The sequence below is a fragment of the Falco peregrinus genome, chromosome 6, assembly GCF_023634155.1.
Source record: "Falco peregrinus isolate bFalPer1 chromosome 6, bFalPer1.pri, whole genome shotgun sequence".
NCBI lineage: Eukaryota > Metazoa > Chordata > Aves > Falconiformes > Falconidae > Falco > Falco peregrinus.
This window is the reverse complement of record NC_073726.1, coordinates 15,683,791-15,702,325: the sequence shown is the minus strand read 5'-3', so window position 1 is coordinate 15,702,325 and position 18,535 is coordinate 15,683,791. Positions and strand designations below refer to the sequence as shown.

The following is an 18,535-nucleotide window of genomic DNA, read 5'->3' as shown; positions in this document are numbered from 1 at the left end:
GTAATCTGTTCACATCTCTGTAGGTCCATACGAGCAAGCATGTGCAAGCAGTTTTGTAACTAGAGGCCTCTCACATCTTCTGTCATCCTTCCCCCCTACCACTTCTTCTAAGAATGTAGTGTAACTTCAGGGACATGCTGCTGAAAATCCTGCACTCAGTTGAAAAATTACTCCAAAACAGAGAAAGGAAGCAGCTGCTTGCCCACTCCTCACCACCGCGTTAGGATGGGGCAGAGGATTGTTAGTGTAAAAGCGACAAAAGTTGTGGGCTGAGGTAAAGACAGTTTAATGGGTAAAGCAAAAGCTGCACACGCAAGCAAAGCAGCTCAAGGAATCCATTCACTACTTCCCATCAGCCGGCAGGTGCCCAGCCATCGCCGGGAAAGCAGGGCTCCGCCACCGCTATCGGCCTCGTGGCTCAGAACTTGCTGCTGCCTGGGCAGGAGGAGGGAAATGGTTTGGGGTCTGTGTCCCACCTGTGATCTGAACTTCCTCTCTCCCTCTCCCCCCAACCTAAATAAGCCTGGGGGAACTGAATCGTAAGGCTTTGCACTTTGAAGTTCTAAAGTGCGCAATTTCTAAATTTCCTGCTGCAGCTGTGTCCCGTATATTCCTGCTTGTAACTTCAAATCATCCTGGTGAGTAACAGGCTCATGCAACACCCCGATTTGGTTTCTCTACCTCCCGTTCATGCTGTTGTCTCAATTCCAGGTCATTGTCAGAAAGCCACACTCAAAAATGAGCTGCAGTGCTCAGGTACAGAAGGGCTTGAAACATAATCTTCTCACTGTACCTTGGATCTAGGCGTGCCGGCAATTCAGGCCCTTGGGTTGTTCCTGCTACAGGGGTTGGTACGTGCAGGCACGGGCTGGACTATTGCACTCAAGAGCAAACAGTTGCTCCTGGTGAACGTTCAGGTTTCAGCGCCTGTAAGCTTCCATCAGGAAAGGAGCGAGGTCAACTCCCTTACCTCCGGGTAATACAAGCCAAAAGCTCCTCACTTCCATAATCCACGCCGAAATTCAAAGGGGTTCTTTGGGTCCTGCTCTTCAGGTAAGGAATTAAAGCCTGGCTGAAAGAGAATTGTGTGTGATGAGGTTTTTGGAGAGGTTTGCCTGATTATTGAGCTGGTAGTTTGCTATCGACAACCGCCAGGGCATGATTCCAGCCTGGAATTAAAAAGGCTTCTTTCTTTGCTTCCTTAAGCGTGAAGAATGACGTGTAAATCTGATGGATGATTTGGATTTGGAATCAGAGGCTATCCGCCAGCAATTTTATTAAAGAAAGAGGTCACTGAAATGCTAATGGTTATTTGCGAGGTTGCTCCACAGAGAGAGTTTGCTGAAAATGTTGTGATGCGTGGGGCTGGTTGGAGGACTGCAATGTGCTGGTTCTGAAACACATTCCCGCTTCGGAAAGCAAATGCATGTGCTCCCTTTGTGTCAGAAATACAGGCTTGCTCTGGGTTAGCCTGCTAGGTATATACCAATATGACGTCTATATACACCCCATGACATAGATAATCTGAACTGATTAAGTCTAACTCGGGTATAAATTTATTCTGCAGATAACCAATGGGAAGGATACAGATTTTTACACTCGTGTGTATAAGCAGTACACCTTTGCTAGCTTTTCCAGCTGGTGAATCATGCAAACCTGTGGCATTTGTTTTGTCTTTCCGTTTTGAAAAACAGGTTGTGGCCTGTGCCTGAGAGCTTGTAGCTTTACATGGGGAAGCGTGAACAGGAAAAAAAAGAAAATCAAACCAACCAAGGCTCCGTAACTTTGCTGCAGCTTTTAACATTCTTTTTATTCTTCCTTCCTTCTTTCTATATGTTGGAAAAGCTGACGGCATTGGGGAGAGTAGTTAATCATTCCACAGAAAGATCAATAAGTGAGTGCAGACTGGGACAAGGGTCTTGGCATTCTGCAGCATCCATCTCTAGTTTCCCTTTCTACCCTACAGCTTCTCTGGGCAACCTGTGCCAGCGCCTCACCACCCTCAGAGTGAACCATTTCTGTCCAATATCTAATCTAAATCTACTACCCTCTTTCAAATTAAAGCTATTCGCCCTTTTCCTGTCACTACGTGCCCTTGTAAGAAGTCCCTCTCCAGCTTTCTGGTGGGTGCCTTTAGGTACTGGAAGCCTCCTCTAGGTTCTCCCCAGAGCCTTCTGTCCAGGCTGAACAACCCCAACTCTCCCAGCCTGCCTTCACAGGAGACGTGCTCCAGCCCTCTGTTCATCTTTGTGGTCCTCCTCTGGGCTCACTGCAAAGGGTCCATGTCTTTCTTATGCTGGGGGCCCCAGAGATGAATGCAGCACTGCACGTGGGGTCTCCCAACATTAATGAGTTAGTTAATCATGAACTGTGCTGAGATTTGTACCATAGTTTTAGTTACATCATACCCATGATCTGGGAAGTTCTTCACATAGAATGTTCTTCCAATGTGGCTGATTAAAAATGTACCATCCTCTGCTTTGGAATGGTAAACATCTATTAAAATGGTCTCTTTAATACAGGTATAAATATTTAGCATAGCAGGGAATTAAGGGCCGTAGACGAAGAATGCAAAAAAATCTACAAACCGGGTCCAGCCAGACCCATGTTTTTCTGTTTTTGTTCATTCACCCCGTGGAATGGTTGAGACATCAATGTTAAAACTCTGCCCCTCAAATAGACTGTGTTGAAAAGATGTTGTAAATAACCGTTGGTACTCAGAACGTGAGTAGTTTTTCATTTCGACACGTAGTTGAGCTTTTGTGCCAAGCATCTCAGTGTGACTCAGGGAGGGGTCTCTCCTGGGGATGCCTTATTGCACTCTACCTACCTTTGAGGGGATGAGTGTGATGTCTGTGTTCTCCTGAACGGTGCTTGCATTGCCTCCCTCTTCATCCTCTGTGCCTCTAGAGCAAGCGCTTGACCCTCACATGCCATGGTGTATTCCCCCGGTGCTTCCTCAGAGCACTGACGGTTCCTCCAGGTTTGCTGCTGCGACAAACAACTCATCCTCTGCCCTTCAGCAGTTCACCAACGTTTTCTGCTAAGCGAGGACAAGAGTACAAGGGTGTTGGAAGTTAAAAGAGAGATTGCAGGTGTGAGATAATGCAGCCGTCGAGAGAGGGAACGGGCTGAGCTGATTGATTTAGCCAGGCTGCACGAGGGACTGTAAAAGGCAGAAGAGAGTGGCTGGTGGGAGTGAAGTCACAACTGACTGGGCACAGGTGAGCTGCAGTGTCGCCTCTCTCTGGGGTACACGGCTTTCCTCAAGCCTTCCGAGACGGGACCCTAGAAAAGCTTCCAAGGAGACTGTGGGAGAAGCAGACCAGGCAGTTGCTCCCAATCTGTCTCCTTCAGGCATGAAGGACCACAGCTGCTCATCTGCAGTGAAGCAAAAGCAGCAGAATTTTCTGTGATTCCCTCTCACATCCTTTTCCAGGGCAGTGTTCTTAGCCAGGGTACACATTGCTGCAGAATCCAAGTAGGCTGGCAAGTGTGAAGCACAGCCCAGTTTCCCAGACACATCCAGCAAGAGAGTCATTGCGTGAGACCTAGTGACATGTGTACGGGGCTGGCGGTGGGCACCCTGGACTTCGTGCCTGCCCTCCAAATCGGTTTGGTCAGACAATTTTGTGCCCGAGAACAGGCACGGTCAGGGAACGGGAACGAGCAACTTCTCCTTCAGAGAAAAGAAGCGGGAGCTGTGGGGGACTCCACTAACGCGACGCAGTCCCGCAGGGTCTGAGGACAGCAGGCAGAGCCAGGTGCTGACTTTGTGCCTCTGCCTTTAGCAAGATCCATTACTTTCCGTTCACTCCTCCCTCTCGGGAATTCCTTCTCATTTTCACAGCACATCATCCATTTCCAGGGGCAATACAAGCAATTTGACTTTACCCACATGATGGTTCTGGAGGATTTATGGAGGAAGTGTTCAAAATGAAGCTCATACTGCTCTTGTCCTTTGCTCTTCTAATATATATTTTAATTACAAGGTGGCTTACAGGTAAGAGACTCCTTACTGTACCCGGCTAGCCGGTTACCCTAAGATATCATGCCTGCGCTTCATTTCATAGACCCTGGAGGAACAAACACACTGTAGATCGTATGTGGTGTCTGACACCTCCAAGTTCAAGTATGGGACAACACCAGCCATCCTGATGACGTGAGACACCCCAGCCCTGCTGTTTCAGGGAAGGTGTCAGCGACTTCAGGGAAGCGCCGCAGATGTGTTATCCTACTACAGACATGAGGGCGGCACGTTCAGTCTCTGCTGGGACAGAACCAGGGCCTGTGGGGGGCAGGAGCCTGTGCAGATTGCTTTGCGGGCTGTAGATCTGCAGAGTGCATAGCTCTTTGTACAGCTCTTTGCACATCACGTGTGGTAACTTGCTCGTAGCTCAGCGAGCTTTGGTTTGCAGTACTTGCACCAGTGTACCTATTGTCTTCCTGAATAAATCACTGCCCGTAATGCCCACGAGTATGGTCCATGAGTCTGTAACACAGCTGGCGTATATAAGCCATGACATCTGGTAACTGTAAGGCATGTCTGTGCCTGGAGGAGGTGCTAGCAACGACTCAAGACCCTGACCTCCCTATTCTATGGGACTGTGAGACTAACTTTGAGCTCGGCTTTCTGCTTTGGATTCAGCTAACACATGTAGCTTTCTTCTCTCTATGGAAAGATTACACTTGCAGGGAAAAGCAGTGCATTTGCTCCCACCTCTTCCTTTCAGGCGAAGTGCTTGTCACCGTCAGCAGTGAACCGTCAGTTGTCTCTGTTGGAGAGCAAGTGACTCTGTCCTGCCAGCTGACAGACAGTGTCCCCTTTAACACGAGTGTGCTTTGGTACAAACTGGAAAAGGGGAAGGATGCTCCACTGTGTGCTTCATCCAGCCTGGGTGGGGTGGTGGATCAGTGCCAGGATGAAGAACGGAAGAGGATGGCGTGTCACTGGAAGAGAAAAGCACTTCTCCTGGTTATCCAGGCAGTGCAAGTAGCTGAGGAGGGGACATATGTTTGCGCAGTGAACGGCAGCGTTGTCACAAAGGCTACTATGCACCTTGATGTTACAGGTAAGCAGGGAGATTTTCACAGTGAAATGCGACTTGCTATGACCATGCTGAGTTCAGTTCCCATTGTGGCTCTGCGGCTCTGCCTATTCCTTGCTGGACAGCTGAGACCTTGTCAAGGTTTAGCCCCAGCAGGCAGCTAAGCATCACACAGCCGCTGTTAGCTCCCTGCCCTGGTGGGATGGAGGGGAAAATCAGAAGGGTAAAAGTGAGAAAAGATTGGGTCGAGATAAAGACCGTTGAATAGGTAAAGCAAAAGCCGTGCACGCAAGAAAATCAAACCAAGGAATTCATTCCCTGCTTCCCATGGGCAGGCAGGTGCTCAGCCATCTGCAGGGAAGCAGGGATCCATCACATGTAACAGTTTCTTGGAGATATGGAGAAATGAGCAAAGATGCGGGAAGCAGCTGGAACGACTTGCTTTGATTCTGAGTATCTAAAGACGCTCAGTGGGAAAGGTCACGTGGCTTGTCAGGGGGGTAGATAGTGTAACAGGGAACTGCATTAAGATGCTGAATATCATCATGTAGGTGCTCAATATCCCCATATAAATAAACTAGAGTTTGTTTAAGGGGTGTTTTATTTTAAATAATTTGTTTAAATCCTCTTCTGGGATTATGAATGTTCAGCTTCTCCAGTTAGGGCTGGTTTGCCTTGTAAAAAGAAAAAAATAGTTACTCAGAGCTATTAGGGAGGGTATTCACCAACGTGCCGTGCACCTAATGATATGGTAAAGGCCCCTTCTCCCTCCTCTTTAGAAATCCCCCATCTCAGTTGACCTGTCTGAAATGCAAACCTGGAAGTACTTGCAAAAAGCACCTTATCAGATCTGATCTGCTGATGGACAAGTCACACTCTGGAGCTTCATTTGAGGGCATGGAAACATCTAGCTTCCACAAATCTGGCGTCAGTCTATTCTGCAGGCCAATGCTATGTGTGAAGGCCCTTTTCACCTCTTTTCTTTTGAACTGATCATGTGCTAGGCTGACTTGATGCCTCCTGTTTTGGTGTGGGACAAGACAGGCAACAATTCTTTGCTCTTCTTCCCCTCCACACCGCTCCTTTTTTATGGACCTGTATCACCCCCCTCAGTCACGTAGAGAGTGCTCATCTCTTTTGCAAACTCCCAGATGCTCTTCCTGACCTTTGGTCATCCAGGCTTGCTGGGGTTCACTGTGACTCTGGGGTGAGATGCCCTAGTGTTCAGTGTTGCTGTAGTCCAGGTAACCGGCCCATCTGATCTGACCAGCTGTGGCTGTTTTTATGAGCTATGAATTTCTAGCGCAACATACTGAGGCCTTCTGAGTTGTGTTGGTTCAATTTGCTGTGACTGTAGTGGTGTTGCAGTAACTCTAACCCTGCCTTGTACTCATTGACTAACTCCGTTACAGCAATTGGTACCAAGCCAACTTTGTACAGGGATCAGCAAGAGGAGAATATGTGTTGCTACACGTGTAAGTCAAAAAACTGGTACCCAAAGCCTGAAGTTATTTGGACGAACTATGGAGGAGACATGGCAGATGTGGAGGCCAACACCAATGTAACGTGGAGTGAGAGAGACCATTTCACGGTGCAAAGCATCATCACAGTGCCTTGTGATAAAGTAGATGTGGTGTGTGTAGTCCAACTCAACAAAACCAAGGCAAGCCAATCAGGTAGGCCACAGTTTTTCCCCTGCATCTGCTTTGTTGGAGGAATCAGAGCCCTCCATTATTGCTAGAAGAGCTGCAATGGGGCAGGTCTCAGCACCTTCCTTGAAGACCAAGCATCCTGCAGAGCCTGCCCATGCAGGAGAAATTTTTTCTGTTGGGTGGTAGACGTTTGAGTTGGCCTTGTGGCGTCTTCAGGGCAACACCATGGAGTGATGATCCAGGGAAGTGCTGAGAGCAATCTTCCTACTGCCCTGCCTCTTTGGGCTGCATTCAGCCATAGCTCACCTGTATTTTTAATGGTCTGAACCTGAGTATTGTTATCTCTTTGGCATAATTTCTGGGTTTTACCTTCTCACCTGGAATGACAGGCTGTATCATTCATGGTTTGGGAAGAGCTTCTTGCACACAATTCTGCCTGTTTTTGTTTATTTCAGCAGTCTCACTCTTTCACACAGAAAGCTCATAGGATGCTTTCAAGTGTAGAATTACTGAAAATGAAATGCTTGATTAGAGATGAAACAACAACAAAAGTGCAGGTGTTCCGTGAGATCTCTTTCATGGCATACTTGGTGATTCTGTGTTGTGCTGGATGTGGTGGTGTTAAATTGCCTCTTTTCCAGGTTCCTTGAATGACATGACTGTGGGAGGCACTTGTGCATACAAGGGCAGAATAACAGGTTCGTTTGTAAAGCCCAAAGTGATGTGGATTAATTCCCAAGGAGAAGACCTATCTTCACTGGCCCTGACAAGCATTCTACAGGAGACGGACAATACTGTTGCAATAGAAAGCTCCATTGAGATACCCTGTGGACAACCACCACCTTCGTTTGTGACCGCTGAAAGGGAACACAGCCTACAGGTGCCTCAACAGTCAGGTAAGCAGCAATTAAGACTCATGTACCTTGGCATCCTCTGAGCAAGCAAAGCTACTCTCTCCTCACTCGCATACTGCATCATCCTCCACTAAGTGAGAAGGTGGGGCCAAACGCTGTGGATTATTTCACTGAGTTTCCAACCACACGCCATAGTTACATCCACTGAGAGTGTTATGAAAACTCACAGCTGGCCCGTGCTGACCAAGGAGAGAGGCTAGGATGCAAAGGGTAGAATTGCAAGATCAAGTATTCTATTCATGTGCAGGAGGTGTCTCAGCCAGACGGGGTAACCCACGTGTGGTGTTACTCATGGTTCTTACACCTTTCAAGCATTCAGTTACAACATGATTTGACTCATTGCTACTTAACACACACACAGAGACTACAGTTTGCAACGAAAAGACAATGCCATGGTGTCATCATCCACCTGACTCTTTGATGATCTAGACGTCCCTGGAGTCCATCTTCCTACGGTTGCTTATGTATGACACCAGGCAATGGGAGGGTTTGACAGAGGTGTTGGGGGGGCTAGGTGCTGGCAATGTCTCCATAGTCCAGGCATATCCTTTATCCTTCCTGGACAGCTTTCAGATTCTCAGAAACAAAGGTCCTTACCTCCAGATGGAGCTGCCCTCCTCCTTGCAGTGAGCTGGGCTCCTTCAGTCATACTTACTTAAGCAGGACTGTTCAGTATACAATGCAGACCACATACCTCTGAAGAAAGTTGAGACAATCTCATACTATATAGACTAAACGGGTACAAGAGTTCAGGAACGGGGTTTTGCCTAAGAACAGTCTATTGCTCAGTGCTTTGAGGAAGTCACTGAACCCAACTGCCAGGAGTGTGGCTGCAATGAGAAGAGCGTCTGCTGACCCCAGGAAAGCCAGGAAGACAGTGGGCCCATGAGATAAGTGCACACTAGCCTGTCTCCCAGCATGAATCTCTGTTTTTTGATGCTGCAGAGAAGTTTTTGTGAGAGCTCTTCAGGGTGCCAGCTGCTGAGAGTTGTACCGAGAAGGAAAGACTTTGGCATGAGGCTACTAGGGGGCGATTCTGCCTGAAAGGCGATGTTAAGGCCGAGCTGTCCTCTGAAATTTCTTCTGAGTGAAAGCTTTGGAGGACAACTTGTCGTAAGCTAATGTATTTTGATGGTATCACTCAGAACGATATTGCTCCCTTCAGAGACAGTGGCCTCGAATAGCATGAGAGACTAGAGACCAACTACAAAAGCAAAAGACAGTAAGAAACTTCCCAAGGAAAAAGACAAATAGTTGCCGGTTTATGTCGAGTGTGGTTTTCAGCGTGTGTCTGTGGAAGACTCTTGGACACAAGGCAGTGAATATAAAATGCAACTATCAATGCTCATTTCAGCTTTCTTTGAGAACTTTTTTGTTCCTCTTCACATTTCCTGAGGAATGATTTGGCTGAAAGTGTTCTTCTGCTAGCCATGTTCAAATGCTGCAGATCATGTGAATATACAGCCACTGTGTGTACGCGTGTGCTATACCGCAAGAAAGCTGATTCATTTTTTCTATTGCTTGTTCTCCATTTTTCAGAAAGCGGTGATTTCTTCTGGGTTCCCTGCCTCCTTGTCCTCCTTATTTTAGCAGGTAAGCTATTTCCCCCTGCCAGAGATCGCATGAGCCAGTCCCTCTTGGCAGTGAAGATTCATTTCCAGAGCCAGTGATGGGCTGCACTTTGGCTCTTCGTACTGTGTGTGGGTTACACAATAGTTGTGGTGGAGTTACTAATTCTGGTGGTTTTGCCTTTCAGCAACGCCTTGCATGAAGATTGGTAAGTGTGAAAATTCACAGTTTAGAGTCCTTCCCTGCCCGTTTCATGAGCTTATTAGCAGAGACTTGACAGTGCAATGCTTGTCCTGTTGATGGGGTCCCTGGCTCTTCAGGCCCAGCATGCATTTGGCAGGGCTGTTGTATGTTATAATGAATGGGGGACTCTCCAGCTGACTGGGCTCCACTGAAGTAATGGGAGTGTTTGTGGCTGGTGGAAAAAATCCCAGTCAGGGCCAGGTGATGAGTAGCTCCAAGGGAGCATGAACTGTCCCCCATACCAGTGGAGTTCATCATTCCCTGGACTGTAAGGACCTTGTGGGTATTACCCTGATGTATGTCTTCTTCTGTTACTAAGGTAACTCAGGAGAAAAACTGTGTGTGAGCAACGGTGAGTATTCTGCTTATGCATACTCTGTCCTTGCCTGGCTTAGAGCCCTGGGGTGGGATACGAGGGATGCTCCAGCAATAGCAACAGCTCCAAGAGTGTTGTGCTGAGAGACCCTGACAATGTTTAAGGCTCAACTTGGCAGCTGGGGCTCCCTGGCTTTGGCTGTGCAAGGGTAGTGCCCCATGGCCAGTCGTGGGGTGCATTTTGAGTCTTCCTTTTTGTCATGGGACTACCAATACCTGCATGGAATGAGTATTTACAGAGTTTTTTTCCTTTCAGCACAGTTTTAGTGGTGGATTAGTAAAGGTGAATGTTCAGGGTTTAGTGCGCTTACCTGCCCATGCTGCAAGCTCTTTCATGGAGCCTTGACAGTGGCAGGGTCTGTCTAATGCCATGGTCCTTGGACACTCTCCTGGCCTACGAAGCATTTGGCAGAGCTGGTGGTATGTTGACATGATCACGGAACTTATTGCTGCCGCGTACCAACTGTGAAAGCTCTGTGTTCTTTGCTATTCAGCCAAGGGGAGAAGCGGTGGCCTAAGAGAGAGGCCTCATCCCAGGGACAGGGAATGCTGTCCCCTGGGAAGGAGGAAAGTGCCAGCCTGAATTCCCTGTGTGATCCAGACAGAAGGGGCAAGTGGTGGGGCTACTCCATCATCTGGCTTGCTGGGTGCTGGGTGAGGGGAGGTGCCATATCCCTCAGCAGCTGACAAGGACCCAGTGCATTTGTCCTAACTTCATGTCTTTTTCTCCTGTGACCACGGTGACTTGGCAGTGGAACTGAATGGAAAGAATGGTGAGTCTTCCTGCTTGCTCGAACACCTTCCCTCTTGGGATAGAGCTCTCGGGCGGGTGAGGAGGGATGCCCCAGCAATGCCAGCTGTTCCCCGAGTGCCACGCTGACGGAGCCTGCCAATGTGCAAGGCTCAACCTGGCAGCTGGCGCTCCCTGGCTCTGGCTTTTGCAAGGCAGTACCAGATGCCCAGCTGTGAATAGGTACTGACTCTTCCTTTTGATCGGGGGCCTCCCAATACCTGCTGCGGAATTAGTATTTATGGAGTCTTCACCTTTCAGCACTTTTCCAGTGTCAGATTAGTCAGGGAGAATGTTGAGGGTGTAGTGTGCTTACCTACCCATGGTGCGGGCCCTTACACGGAGCCTTGACAGTGGCAGAAGGGCCCTAATCCCGTGGTCCCTGGCCATTCTCCTAGTCCAGCACACTTTTGGCATGACTGATGGGATGTTCTTGTGCCTGGGAATCCTATTATGGACTTCAGTCCATTGAAAGTTCTGTGTTCTTTGCTATTCACTTAAGGAGAGAAGTAGTGTCCCAGAAAGAGGAACCATCCTCAGGGGAAGTGAATACCGTCCCCTGTGTAGCAGGAAGGTGCCAGGCTGAATTTCCTGTGTGAGCCAGAAAAAGGGGCAAGGGTGTTGTGGTGGGGCTACTCCAGTTTATGCCTTGCTGGGTGCTGCTCGAGGGGAGGTGCCCTTTTCCCTCAGCACCTGACAAGTACCTTTTGTGTCCTATCCTAACTTCATGTCTTCTTCTCCTGTCACCATGGTGACTTGACAGAGCATCTGCGTGCATGGAACGGTGAGATTTTGTGCTTGCCCAAATACCTTCCACACTGGTTGGGAGCCTTGGGGAGGGTGAGGAGGGATGCTCCAGCAGTGCCACATGCTCCCCGAGCGTCACTTTGGGTGGCCCTGCCAATGTGCAAGATTCACCTGGGCATCTGGTGCTCCCTGGCTATGGCTTTGCCAAGTGGGTGCCCCATGGCCATTGCTAGGGGGGGTCTTGACTTTTCCTTTTTTGCTTGTGCCTCTCAATAACTGCTGTGGCATTACGTTCTACACAGTCTTTGCCCTTCAGCACAGTCTCAAAGTCAGATTTGTAAGGGTACAAGTATAAGAATTTTGTGCGCTTACCTACACATTATGCAAGCTTATTAGTGAAGCCATGACAGTGGCAGGGTGGTCATAATCCCATTGTCCTTGGCCATTTTCCTGGCCCAGAAAACATTTGGCATGACTGATGGGATGTTTTTGCACCTTGGAGGCCCTGTTGCAGACTTTTCACCAAGATAAAGTCTCTGTGTTCTATACAACTCAGTCAAGTGGAGAAGCGAATGCCCAAGAGAAATGATCCATCCCCACAGAAAGGGAAAACCATCCCCTGGGAAGCAGGAATCTGCCAGGCTGAATTCCCTGTGTGAGCCAGACAGAAGGGGCAGGGTGGTTGTGGTGGGGCTGCTCTGGCTTCTGGCTTGCTGGGTCTGGATCGTGGGAGCTGCCCATTACAAGGACATTATGGGTCTTCTGCTGATTTCATGTCTTCTCCTGTGTCCACGGAGACTCAACAGAGGAACACCATGCAAAGAATGGTGAGTCTTTCTGCTTCCCAAATGCCTTCCCTATGGGTATAAGGCCTTGAATCAGGTGTGGAGTGATGCTCCAGCAATGCCACCTTCATCCCGAGTGCCACATTGAGAGAGCCTGCCAGTGTGCAAGGCTCAACCTCGCAGCTGGTGCTCCCTGTTCTTGGGCTTTACCAACATGTTCCCTAATGGCCAGTGGTGGGGTGGTTTTTGACTCTTCATTTTATGTTGTGAGCCTGTGATTAGCTTTTGGGGAATTAGTATTTATGGACTCTTTGCCTTTCAGCTCATTTCCAGTGGAAGATTAATAAAAGTGAATGTTTAGTGTGTTGTGATGGTGCAAGCTCTTTCATAGAGCCTTCACATCAGCAGAGCAGTTTTAATACCAGGCTCCTTGGCAATTCTCCTGACCCAGCATGTATTTCGCACGATTGCTGGGTTGTTCTTGTCCCTGCGGGTCCTATTATGAATTTCTTTACATTCTGAAGTCCCTGTGTTCCTTGCTATCCAGTCAAGGGGAGAAGCGGTGGCCCAAGAGAGAGGACCCATCCCCAGGGAAAGGGAATACTGTTGTCCTGGGAAGCAAGAAACTGATAGCTGAATTCCCTGTGTGAGCCAGCAAGAAGGGGCAGGGTGGTGGGGCTACTCCTACAGCAAGTTTCTGGCTTGCTGGGTGCTGGTTGAGGGGAGGTGCTGTGTCCCTCAGCACCTGACATGCGAATGGGGTCCTGTGGTTGTGATGCTGGTGGAGGTGGCAGCCCTTGAGGGTGTCTGTGGCAGGCAGGGGCAGTGCTGTGAGCGGTGGGGAGTGGGTGGGAGGACAGTGGGTGTCATCCTGTGCAGGTATTGGGTGCTGCTGTGTCCAGAGCAAGGGAGCCCCTGCCCCCACGGCTGGCAGCAGCTCATGCCTGGGAAGCCCTGATTGCTCTCCCTTCGTTCTGCCAAGCCCTCACGTGCAGAGCAGCCTCAGCTGCAAGCAGGGGCAGCCCTGGGTGCTGAGAAGGGGGACTGCGGGCAATGCGCTGCCACCACGGCTCCGTGCCTGGGGGAGCTCTGGCTGCATGTGGGTTTGGAGGAGAAGGGATCTGCTTTGCTGAAGGTGTCCCAGGATTTACAGCCATCTTCACTGGAGGTTGGGTGCTAATCAGTGTGTCCTCTTTTCACCCTTTCTTCTTGCAGAGCTACTGAAGAAGGAGATTGGTGAGTGTCGCTGACTCCCTGGGGCCCGTGTGTGTGAGCAGTTTGTGGGATGGGGCGCCAGGGTGGGAGAGTGGAGGACAAGTCAGCCCTCACCCCATGGGACAGCCAGGAGAGCCTGCACTGTGGAGCGTGACCGGTGTCAGGAATGCTGAGAGACACCTGGCTTGGAGGCCATCTCTGCTGGCTTTCCCTCCCCTTCCTGTCACCAACTGTCCCTGGGGAAGGGGCCTCTAAAGGCACCCATGGCCCTTGCCACAAGGCAGATGGTGGGTTGCCGTGGCGGGTGGCTGGTGATGCCCAGGCTGTGGGAGGCTTTGTTGGAGGCAGGATCATGAGGGAAGGAGATGCTGAGGGGAGGCCACAGTGTGTGTGATGGGGCAGAGAGCCCATGTCCCTGAGGAACCCTGGCTACTTAAAGGGATTTGGGTCTGTGCCGTCGTTGGTAAAAATGCTTCTGAGGGCCACATGATGAGGAGCTCCAAAGGAGCATGAACTCTCCTGCATGCCAGATTTGTTGTTCATCACTCCCTGGGGTGGACAGTCCCAGAGGGAGATGGCTTGTAGGGATCCTGTGGGTCCTGTCCTGACTTCATGTCTTCCTCTCCTGTGACCATGGTGACTTGCAGATGAACTGCGTGCAACGAATGGTGAGTGTTTCCGCTTGTGCAAATGCTGTCCTTGCCTGAGTTAGTGCCCTGGGCTGGGAGGGGAGGGATGCTCCAGCAATGCCAGCAGCTCCCCGAATGCCACGCTGAGAGACTTTGCCAATGTGCAAGGCTCAACCTGGCAGCTGGTGCTCCGTGGCTCTGGCTCTGCAGGGGCGGTGCCCATGGCCAGCTGTGAATTGTTTGGACTCTTCCTTTTTGTGGGGGATCTTGCAATCGCTTCTGCGGCATTGCCATTTCCAGAGCCTTTGCCTGTCAGCACAGTCTCAGAGGCAGCTCAGCAAGGATGCAAATTCAGGGTGTCGTGCGCTTTACCTGCCCATAGTGCAGCTCATTAGTGATGCCTTGAACAATGTCCGGACTGTGTTAATCCCATGGTCCTTGGCCATTCTCCTGGACCAGCATGCATTTGGCATGAGAGATTGGATGTCCTTGTGCCTGGGGGTCCTATTATGGACTTATGACCATTGTGAAGGCTCTGAGTTCCTTGCTATCCGGTCAAGGATAGAAGCAGTGGCCCAAGAGAGAGGACCCATCCCCCGGGAAAGGGAATACTGTTGTCCTGGGAAGCAAGAAACTGATAGCTGAATTCCCTGTGTGAGCCAGCAAGAAGGGGCAGGGTGGTGGGGCTACTCCTACAGCAAGTTTCTGGCTTGCTGGGTGCTGGTTGAGGGGAGGTGCTGTGTCCCTCAGCACCTGACATGCGAATGGGGTCCTGTGGTTGTGATGCTGGTGGAGGTGGCAGCCCTTGAGGGTGTCTGTGGCAGGCAGGGGCAGTGCTGTGAGCGATGGGGAGTGGGTGGGAGGACAGTGGGTGTCATCCTGTGCAGGTATTGGGTGCTGCTGTGTCCAGAGCAAGGGAGCCCCTGCCCCCACGGCTGGCAGCAGCTCGTGCCTGGGAAGCCCTGATTGCTCTCCCTTCGTTCTGCCAAGCCCTCACGTGCAGAGCAGCCTCAGCTGCAAGCAGGGGCAGCCCTGGGTGCTGAGAAGGGGGACTGCGGGCAATGCGCTGCCACCACGGCTCCGTGCCTGGGGGAGCTCTGGCTGCATGTGGGTTTGGAGGAGAAGGGATCTGCTTTGCTGAAGGTGTCCCAGGATTTACAGCCATCTTCACTGGAGGTTGGGTGCTAATCAGTGTGTCCTCTTTTCACCCTTTCTTCTTGCAGAGCTACTGAAGAAGGAGATTGGTGAGTGTCGCTGACTCCCTGGGGCCCGTGTGTGTGAGCAGTTTGTGGGATGGGGCGCCAGGGTGGGAGAGTGGAGGACAAGTCAGCCCTCACCCCATGGGACAGCCAGGAGAGCCTGCACTGTGGAGCGTGACCGGTGTCAGGAATGCTGAGAGACACCTGGCTTGGAGGCCATCTCTGCTGGCTTTCCCTCCCCTTCCTGTCACCAACTGTCCCTGGGGAAGGGGCCTCTAAAGGCACCCATGGCCCTTGCCACAAGGCAGATGGTGGGTTGCCGTGGCGGGTGGCTGGTGATGCCCAGGCTGTGGGAGGCTTTGTTGGAGGCAGGATCATGAGGGAAGGAGATGCTGAGGGGAGGCCACAGTGTGTGTGATGGGGCAGAGAGCCCATGTCCCTGAGGAACCCTGGCTACTTAAAGGGATTTGGGTCTGTGCCGTCGTTGGTAAAAATGCTTCTGAGGGCCACATGATGAGGAGCTCCAAAGGAGCATGAACTCTCCTGCATGCCAGATTTGTTGTTCATCACTCCCTGGGGTGGACAGTCCCAGAGGGAGATGGCTTGTAGGGATCCTGTGGGTCCTGTCCTGACTTCATGTCTTCCTCTCCTGTGACCATGGTGACTTGCAGATGAACTGCGTGCAACGAATGGTGAGTGTTTCCGCTTGTGCAAATGCTGTCCTTGCCTGAGTTAGTGCCCTGGGCTGGGAGGGGAGGGATGCTCCAGCAATGCCAGCAGCTCCCCGAATGCCACGCTGAGAGACTTTGCCAATGTGCAAGGCTCAACCTGGCAGCTGGTGCTCCGTGGCTCTGGCTCTGCAGGGGCGGTGCCCATGGCCAGCTGTGAATTGTTTGGACTCTTCCTTTTTGTGGGGGATCTTGCAATCGCTTCTGCGGCATTGCCATTTCCAGAGCCTTTGCCTGTCAGCACAGTCTCAGAGGCAGCTCAGCAAGGATGCAAATTCAGGGTGTCGTGCGCTTTACCTGCCCATAGTGCAGCTCATTAGTGATGCCTTGAACAATGTCCGGACTGTGTTAATCCCATGGTCCTTGGCCATTCTCCTGGACCAGCATGCATTTGGCATGAGAGATTGGATGTCCTTGTGCCTGGGGGTCCTATTATGGACTTATGACCATTGTGAAGGCTCTGAGTTCCTTGCTATCCGGTCAAGGATAGAAGCAGTGGCCCAAGAGAGAGGACCCATCCCCCGGGAAAGGGAATACTGTTGTCCTGGGAAGCAAGAAACTGATAGCTGAATTCCCTGTGTGAGCCAGCAAGAAGGGGCAGGGTGGTGGGGCTACTCCTACAGCAAGTTTCTGGCTTGCTGGGTGCTGGTTGAGGGGAGGTGCTGTGTCCCTCAGCACCTGACATGCGAATGGGGTCCTGTGGTTGTGATGCTGGTGGAGGTGGCAGCCCTTGAGGGTGTCTGTGGCAGGCAGGGGCAGTGCTGTGAGCGATGGGGAGTGGGTGGGAGGACAGTGGGTGTCATCCTGTGCAGGTATTGGGTGCTGCTGTGTCCAGAGCAAGGGAGCCCCTGCCCCCACGGCTGGCAGCAGCTCGTGCCTGGGAAGCCCTGATTGCTCTCCCTTCGTTCTGCCAAGCCCTCACGTGCAGAGCAGCCTCAGCTGCAAGCAGGGGCAGCCCTGGGTGCTGAGAAGGGGGACTGCGGGCAATGCGCTGCCACCACGGCTCCGTGCCTGGGGGAGCTCTGGCTGCATGTGGGTTTGGAGGAGAAGGGATCTGCTTTGCTGAAGGTGTCCCAGGATTTACAGCCATCTTCACTGGAGGTTGGGTGCTAATCAGTGTGTCCTCTTTTCACCCTTTCTTCTTGCAGAGCTACTGAAGAAGGAGATTGGTGAGTGTCGCTGACTCCCTGGGGCCCGTGTGTGTGAGCAGTTTGTGGGATGGGGCGCCAGGGTGGGAGAGTGGAGGACAAGTCAGCCCTCACCCCATGGGACAGCCAGGAGAGCCTGCACTGTGGAGCGTGACCGGTGTCAGGAATGCTGAGAGACACCTGGCTTGGAGGCCATCTCTGCTGGCTTTCCCTCCCCTTCCTGTCACCAACTGTCCCTGGGGAAGGGGCCTCTAAAGGCACCCATGGCCCTTGCCACAAGGCAGATGGTGGGTTGCCGTGGCGGGTGGCTGGTGATGCCCAGGCTGTGGGAGGCTTTGTTGGAGGCAGGATCATGAGGGAAGGAGATGCTGAGGGGAGGCCACAGTGTGTGTGATGGGGCAGAGAGCCCATGTCCCTGAGGAACCCTGGCTACTTAAAGGGATTTGGGTCTGTGCCGTCGTTGGTAAAAATGCTTCTGAGGGCCACATGATGAGGAGCTCCAAAGGAGCATGAACTCTCCTGCATGCCAGATTTGTTGTTCATCACTCCCTGGGGTGGACAGTCCCAGAGGGAGATGGCTTGTAGGGATCCTGTGGGTCCTGTCCTGACTTCATGTCTTCCTCTCCTGTGACCATGGTGACTTGCAGATGAACTGCGTGCAACGAATGGTGAGTGTTTCCGCTTGTGCAAATGCTGTCCTTGCCTGAGTTAGTGCCCTGGGCTGGGAGGGGAGGGATGCTCCAGCAATGCCAGCAGCTCCCCGAGTGCCACGCTGAGAGACTTTGCCAATGTGCAAGGCTCAACCTGGCAGCTGGTGCTCCGTGGCTCTGGCTCTGCAGGGGCGGTGCCCATGGCCAGCTGTGAATTGTTTGGACTCTTCCTTTTTGTGGGGGATCTTGCAATCGCTTCTGCGGCATTGCCATTTCCAGAGCCTTTGCCTGTCAGCACAGTCTCAGAGGCAGCTCAGCAAGGATGCAAATTCAGGGTGTCGTGCGCTTTACCTGCCCATAGTGCAGCTCATTAGTGATGCCTTGAACAATGTCCGGACTGTGTTAATCCCATGGTCCTTGGCCATTCTCCTGGACCAGCACGCATTTGGCATGACTGATTAGATGACCTTCTGACTGGGGACCCTGTTACTGTGTCCATTGTGCAAGCTCTGTATTCTTTGCAGTTCAGTCAAGGGGAGAAGTGTTGGCCCAAGTCATAGGTTCCGTCCCCAGGGAAAGGGAAAACCATCCCCTGGGAAGCAGGAATCTGCCAGGCTGAATTCCCTGTGTGAGCCAGGCAGAAGGGGCAGGGTGATTGTGGTGGGGCTACCTCAGCTTCTGGCTTGCTGGGTGCTGGTCAGGGGAGGTGCCGTGTCCCTCAGCCTCTGTTGATTTCATGTCTCTTCTCCTGTGACCACGGTGACTCAACAGAGGACCTCCATGCAAGGAACGGTGAGTGTTTCTGTTTCTTAAATGCCTTTAGCACAGTGATAGGGCCATGAA

At 51.5% G+C, this 18,535-nt stretch overlaps 1 protein-coding gene across 2 annotated transcripts; it reads left to right on the top strand.

Annotated features, from left to right (window-relative positions):
• The first annotated feature begins 624 nt into the window (after positions 1 to 624).
• Positions 625 to 18,352, top strand: LOC114013604 (CD276 antigen homolog). Of its 2 annotated transcripts, none has more exons than XM_055808378.1 (9): positions 625 to 1,053; positions 3,869 to 4,003; positions 4,734 to 5,072; positions 6,461 to 6,724; positions 7,342 to 7,596; positions 9,154 to 9,207; positions 9,371 to 9,391; positions 9,746 to 9,778; positions 10,554 to 10,684. In XM_055808378.1, exons 2-9 carry the CDS (start codon positions 3,919 to 3,921, stop codon positions 10,679 to 10,681), a joined length of 1,179 nt encoding a protein of 392 aa, XP_055664353.1. In that variant the 5' UTR covers positions 625 to 1,053; positions 3,869 to 3,918; the 3' UTR covers positions 10,682 to 10,684. The 2 variants fall into 2 exon arrangements, with proteins under 2 accessions (XP_055664353.1, XP_055664354.1); XM_055808379.1 differs by having other exon boundaries at positions 696 to 1,053; positions 3,851 to 4,003; positions 10,554 to 18,352.
• The last annotated feature ends 183 nt before the right edge of the window (positions 18,353 to 18,535 follow it).